Source organism: Etheostoma cragini, chromosome 22, assembly GCF_013103735.1.
Source record: "Etheostoma cragini isolate CJK2018 chromosome 22, CSU_Ecrag_1.0, whole genome shotgun sequence".
Lineage (NCBI taxonomy): Eukaryota > Metazoa > Chordata > Actinopteri > Perciformes > Percidae > Etheostoma > Etheostoma cragini.
Window position 1 is genome coordinate 5,241,326 of NC_048428.1, and position 7,200 is coordinate 5,248,525.

Here is a 7,200-nt window from a genome sequence, read left to right on the forward strand (position 1 = left end):
GCCCGTTTTTGTATTGTAATGTAATGTTACTTTTTCTAACTTTCCTGTATAATAAATATATGAAATGAAATGAAATGAGCTTTCCCATCTCCATAGCAGCAAGGACATCAATCGATACGCAGCCCCACAAACAATACACAGAGCCAGTGGTTTGTTTCTGTTTGACGAATAAAGTGAGATACTACACAATGGACTCCACATGACCATATTCAGAACTTGTATTACTTTATTTGTGAAAACCCCTTTTTGATACTTTTGATTTGTGATTAGAGCAATATACAGTAAATAATTGAGGAATGGACCCATTTTTTCAGTTCAGGGAGAGCTCAAAAGATAGAGAATCGCTATGTTTTCTCCATCTGTTTTATTTATTATTCTGGTAAATCTGAATGAATCATGCGGCGGTGCTCAGGATTCAACAATGTGTAGCACCACAGTCCATTTTGACAAAGGTTTTAACACTAGAACCACCAGTGGGTCATTTTTACCTACCTGGCATTTTAAATGCTGTCATTATAAAATGCGGTTGTTCTAAAACCACTTCAGGTTTGAATTCATGACTTTTCCTAAAATGGGTTTATTTATTATCTAGTGAGTTAGGAAGAGTGTGCGACCTTGTGTGTGTCAATGAAGATACCGATCTCTGTCTAGAAATGAGAAGACCCCCCCGAAGGGAGCGCACGGCTAGCGTTTCATTTCCAGATGAGATCTTAGTGGACCAACTCTGAAACTAAGAAGCTGTTTGTGAACCCACAGCTGTGTTTTTAACTTTTATGCTGTTCTCAGTAAATCTGCTTAACTGAACTCTTTGTCTCAGGTTGATCCTTGTGTTCTGGGTAAACTTAAAAGGTGCTCCAAGCGATGTCACACGTTTTTTAGGCTACAACCTTTTTTGTCACATACAAAAAGCATCTCCTCACTAACCGCAAGCTGCCTGTCCCCAGAACGCACTGTAAAAAAAAAGTGCTCTCTGTAGACAGCCCAGCACCACCAAACATAACAGTCTTCCAGCGTTCCTGCCAATAAATGTACTGTATTTATATAGCGCTTTTCTGGTCTTAACGACTACTCAAAGCGCTTTTTACATCATACAGGATACATTCACCATTCATACACTGTGGCCGAGGCTGCCGTACAAGGTGCCACCTGCTCATCAGATAAACACTCACACACATTCACACTCCAATGCGCAGCATCGGGGGCAACTCGGGGTTCTGCAGGGCCGCCCCAATAACCAAGAAGGATTTGGGGGTCAGGGTTTTGGGGGGGTTTGTGCACGGTGAGGGGATAGGAATCAAAGAAGGCGCAGAAATGAATTAATAGGAGTCAGATTTGACAGGCCGTAGGGCCTCATTCGGACAAAATTCCACTACAACATCTTCTAGGTAAACTTTACTCGTGTAGCAGTTTCTAGCTAACGTTAGCTTACTGCACCAGCTTAACTAATTATAAATATTTACAGTATATTCTTCAGCTTCAGCTCAACCATAACGGAACGGAACTGTCTACAACCGGGAGCATGCACCTTGAGGGGTCAGTGTGTGTGTGTGTGTGTGTGTGTGTCTGTTCAATCCATAAACTGACTTTTAAATAGTTATTTTGTCAAGTCTTTTTTTTTTTTAAACAGATAAAATGAATAATTTATTATATTATTATTATAATTACAAATTTGTTAGTGCTGACATCGTTGCAAGCACGGGGTAAAAACTACCCCCTCGTTGGTTTTAGAGGGAAATGGAATGCTGGGTAGGGTTAAACATTTTTACAGAACCTGTTTACCCGTGTTGCCGGATTTTATTTATTATGATTATAAGTGCATGTGAATGAACATTGCCGTGCAAATGAGTGTCTCATTACACTGTACAGCAATCATGCAAATGAGTCATTAAAGCTTTTGAGGAGAGGCGTAGGAGAGTACCAACGTTGGTCAATGCTACTCCTAGTGACTAAAGGTTTTTGTGAAAAACAACAGCAAGAACCCACCTATACTATCATTATGTATAGGAATGTGCAGAATAGGTATTAAGGTAAAGTCAGGGCAGGAGAGAAACTTTGTGATACTCTTTTTTGTTACCCTTTTCTTCTGCTCAGCTGTGTGCCTCAGGGTGTCCAAGTCTTGGTAGGTGACCAGCTCAGACTGCATGGTGGCGACGCGCTCCTTCAGGGTGCTGAGCTCACCTGTGATCTTCCCCTCCAGCTGCTGCACCTTCTCCAGGTCCTGCTGCAGACGCTGGGACTCTACGGAGCGATAGTTTGCTGGTTTGGCATGTTAGGTTTACTTTACTGGGACTGTGTGTGTGTGCGTGTGTGTGTGTGTAACTTACCAGTTGTCAGTCCTCTGGCAGTGCTCTCTGATTGAACCACCTCCGTCTCCTTGCTGACCAGCACCTCCTGCATGTTTCTCAGCTCACTAGCGGTGACTGTATCCACCTGATGTAGCCGCAACATGTTCTACACACACACACACACACACACACACACACACACACACACACACACACACACACACACACACACACACACACACACACACACACACACACACACACACACACACACACACACACACACACACACACACACACACACACACACCCTTTAATCTTTATCTTATCTGATCAATCTAATACACATATGACTGTCAAAACTGGCCAAGAATTATGTTTCTATCTTCTTTTCCTCTAAAAAACAATCCAAACAAATGATTGATATCTACTTTGGCACATTATTCATTTAAATTCAATTGTATTTATTTATTTATTCATTATGTCCATAATATGGCAAACGTACAACAAGATACATAAATACTTGTGTCCAAATATTATTTTCAACATAAAAATGTATTTTAAAAGATCTACATGCCTCCACAGTACAAAATAAACTAGTGTTAACGGACATCTGACTTTTACTTTGAAATTTATTAAAAAGCTGTAAGGTTTGACCTCTCTTCACTTCTGCACAGCGGTTGGTGCTAGACAACTGAGCCCCCTAACAAGCAGCCTGCCGGCAACTTAATTATTAAAATGTAACAACTACATTTTTTATTCACACACTCTTGTCACATCATAGGAAAGTGTACTGTCATCACCGGATGAGTGACAACTTTGTTTGGCTCATTATCTGTAACCAGTGTAGCATGAAGTCATGTTGGGTGGAATAAGCAAGCTAATGTTAACTAAGTTAACGCTAACTAGCCAGCAGCCACTCTGTCCCTTCGCTTCGCTCCCACCACAGGAAGACCTCTTTGCCAAGAGAACAGGCCAGGAGTTGGAGAGTGTGGTTAGCCATCTCCTGGTGTCCGTTGTCTTTCTGTAGGAAGTGAAGCAGAGGGACTGTAGGCTCTTTGTGGTTTAGATGTAGTTGGTATCATAGCGATGTTTGTATCTGGTTTCCCTTTTTGAATGACAAATAGATTACCGCTCCCTGCTGGCAGGGAGAGTTATTTTTTTCCTCTCACATAGACTCACACGGGGTGGTTGGCCGTCAACTTTAGTCTTTTTTGGCCAAGACAAAGGAGACCGCAGGTCTTCGTCCCCACTAGTTCTTGGCGTTTGTCTGCTTGGTGTGTCGGGCCTTTAGTTGTCTCTACCACACATTCTTTTCCCCCAGGTATTTTACTTTAGTCGCCAAAAACTACTTATCTCTTCACTCCTCCATCTCTCTCCCTCTCATCTAGCTATTTACTTCATGTTTTTGTTATCTCTCTGCCTTCCTGTAATATTTACATTCCTTCCTAACTATCATTCCCCTACTTTCCATCCATTCTCCACCTCTCCCCTTCCTCCTCACTCTGCTGCAGTGTTCCAGGAGCGAAACAATGTTCTCTTGGCTCTGTGTCATCTTGGCCTGCTCCTGAGCCTTGGTCTCCTCAAATGACTCCATGTATCCTGGAAGAAATTAAGAAAGTTATTACAACTAGATACATGTAATTATATTTAAACCAATATCTGATGCAGATCCGTTAAAACTCCTATGTGCAGGATTTTTAAAGATTCTGACTTCAATGACTCCTAGTGGTAGTTTCCAAAAGCGTGCGCTTCCATATATCTGTGTCAGCCCTTATATTCCCATGTCAGTTATAAAACAATTCCAAACCCTGCAGGTACCTTGATGGTAATATTACAATTATGATGACTAGATTTGAATTCAATATACAGTAACTAGATATTGTCTAAATAATAACCCCTTATTGCTTTTCTCTTATATCTTTAATATTTATGACAGTTTCTTAGACTATTATCTACCCCTAGGTTATGCTAAAAATTTGAAAGCATCAATAGTCATAACAATAGTGACATATTATTGATATCAGCTACTGTGTAAATAATACTCTGATTTTGATACTGTCAATATTACCAAAGACTACTCAGGTTTAGTCATGGTAATTGTCAAATTTTCAACTCACGGTCAATTTCCTCCTCTCTCCTCTTCAGCTCTTTGTATTTCTGCTGACACTCCCCTTATGGACATAAAAATGTGTTAGTTTAGCAAGCAATCGTATAATAACAGATTTATAAAAGTTCATACTTTATCTGGCAGAACTGTTACATACTTTGTGTGAAGAAGTTCAGTTATATGTCAAGGTAAAGACATAGTGATTAATCAATTAGTTTATTAGTTGCAAATGTAAAAATTTGCTGTGTGACTTTAATATCAAAGAATATCTCTGTGTTTCCGACTATTGGCCCTACAGAGTAAGTAATTCAAACATGTCTCCTGTGGCTTTGGTACATTTTGATGTGCACTTTTCACTATATCATAGATTATGAATTAGTGACAAAATATGACATGGACCAAGCAATTACTTAAGAAAATAATTAGCACATTAATCACTAATAAAAATTGTTGTTAGTTCCAGCCCTCAATATATTCAGAAAAGAGAATATGTATACACAGATTTTTTTTAAGTACATAAATTCAGGGACAAAAAATTGTGATGAATGAAAAGTTGAAAGCAGCCAGCCAGTGTTACCCTGCGCCTCCTCTGAGTCCTGCTCCAGTTGTTGGATCTCCTCTTTGATTTTTCGTGTGCTGTCCCTGATCTCTGTAAGCCTGACCACACGCACACGCACAAAAATTGATTTTTTATGTATGAGCAAGTAATTGTGAGGACAAAGGTCACATGGTGCACAAAAACACATGCACATATGCACATCAGCAGGTTTGTGTTAAATACATCTGTATGAAATATCTATATCTTCACTGTGATTGATTTTTATCAACATCGCTGTTGCATGATAAACTACAACTACCAAGTAGAATAGCTATGCAATATCAATTCACCTGACACACAAACAAGCACACAGCCCTTCACCTCAAAACAAGCAGCTCTGTCTCACACTCAGAACTGTATCATACTTGTTGTTTTGTGTTATTGGCTGCAAACAGGAGACCTTTCAAGCTGTGGTGGAGAGGAGGTCACTGAACAAATCTGATAGTTGATAAAGTTTGCAAGTTATAGAGGACCAACTTCCTGTGCGAGGAAGTCAAAACAGAAACTCTTGGCAACAGTAATTCTGAATCAGAGGCAACTCAGCACAGCTGTTCCCCATGCTCCGCTGAGTGTGCAACATTTAAAGTAAATCGCCCAGCCGTCCCGCTGGTACCCCCGGACATGCTGGGAGGGGCAAGGGCCCGTTCATCGCTGCTTGCAGCTTGAATTGTTCTTGTATTGGATCCTATTTATTATTTTATGTATATTGTATCCTATATCTTCATGTATATCCTTATCTGTGCTGTGTGTTTGATATTTTGCTGCGGTAACACTGTTATTTCATTTTTGGGATCAATAAAAATCTAGTTATCTATCTTTCTTTCTATCTAGTGCAACATACAGTCTAACTTGCCTTTGTTACTTTATTTGATTTGACTTCATTGCAGTGATTAATTAGTAGTAAGAATTGAGATTTGAAGTTTTGTGTCACAGTGCCCACCATCTCTGCATCATTTTATGCTTGGACTTTTAATTCAATTAAAGAATTAATCTAAATTAAAAACAACAATGGTGTTATGACAATGGTACATACTGTCTCTCCATGCTGGCAATTTCCTGGTTGTCCTCCTTCACCTAGAAAAAAAACAGCAGCTAAATCATATGTTATCTAACCCCAACTCTTAAAAGACATTAAAAAAATTAAACCACTTTTTGCAGTCTATTGAGAATTAAAAAAAAATATTCTGATTTAGTAGTTTCACCTAGTTGTATCTCATTTAACACTAGAACCACGAGAATTGATGCCTTTGAGGGGTTGTGATTCAAATATGTAAAATACTCTGTCATTGTTATTGCATCTGCCCTCCTGCCCTGACTTTTCCTAAAAACCTATTCTGGTAGTTTTTTTTAATACAAAAACGCACCCTTTAGCCGCCAGGAACAGCATGAACCCTGGCACTCTCCTCCGCAGCCAAACAGACACATTTGCATGTTGGCAGTACAGCGCATTGAGATAAAAAGGGGGAATAGAAACTCACTTGCACGCCAATATACATTCACATGTACTTACATCACACTAAGTTATGTAGGCCCACAGTACGTCCTTTTATATGTGTAAAATAAAATTAAGTTGTGTCCCATGGAGTCCCGTGTGTGTTATATACACTATGATAATATCAGGAATGTTATTTATGTTCCTCATTTGGACAAAACACTAACATTTCCAAATTGTATTATTTCTAAAAGTTATAGAGGACCCACTTCCTGTGTGAGGAAGTCAAAACAGAAACTTTTTTGACAAAAACTGCTGCTGTCTGTTGAACTAAACTGCCCATGGGAGAAATGAAAAGACAAATCTCTAAATACTGTGGGAACTTATGTCATTCTTTCGTTTGACAAAAATGTAATAATGTAATCATGTGCACCATGATTGTATTTACCATTAGTTAAATCCCTCAAAATAGCAGCAAGTAGAACTAAATATACATTTTTTAATGAACAAACTTCATGTCTATACATATCTATTTAGTTCTATTTATAGGCCTTGCTCACAATAACTTTTGAAACTGTGTGTACTGAACTGAAAGTCATAGCGCAAATGACCATCAATGGACTATTTTTTTTTTAAAGAACATTTAACACTGCTAAGTTTTCAAGTTTTGTGTTGGTTCAAGCTGTCAAGCAAAGTAGACTACACTGTGTGCAAAATTATTAGGCAAGTTCTATTCCTGAGAATTTATTGTATTGTACTGTAACAAATGCATTGC

General features: G+C 39.0%; 1 protein-coding gene across 3 annotated transcripts in view; it reads right to left on the reverse strand.

Annotated features, from left to right (window-relative positions):
• ift74 (intraflagellar transport 74) overlaps window positions 1-7,200 on the reverse strand; it is a 25,582-nt gene that overhangs the window by 1,309 nt on the left and 17,073 nt on the right. For 2 of the 3 annotated variants that reach the window (XM_034861966.1, XM_034861967.1), the window contains exons 12-17: window positions 6,027-6,067; window positions 4,964-5,052; window positions 4,406-4,459; window positions 3,790-3,887; window positions 2,325-2,451; window positions 2,075-2,238 (exon numbers count right to left, since the gene is read on the reverse strand). In XM_034861966.1, the coding sequence (XP_034717857.1) occupies window positions 2,075-2,238; window positions 2,325-2,451; window positions 3,790-3,887; window positions 4,406-4,459; window positions 4,964-5,052; window positions 6,027-6,067 (573 nt within the window). The remainder of the gene's footprint in view (window positions 1-2,074; window positions 2,239-2,324; window positions 2,452-3,789; window positions 3,888-4,405; window positions 4,460-4,963; window positions 5,053-6,026; window positions 6,068-7,200) is intronic. The other variant, XM_034861969.1, reaches the window with a different exon arrangement.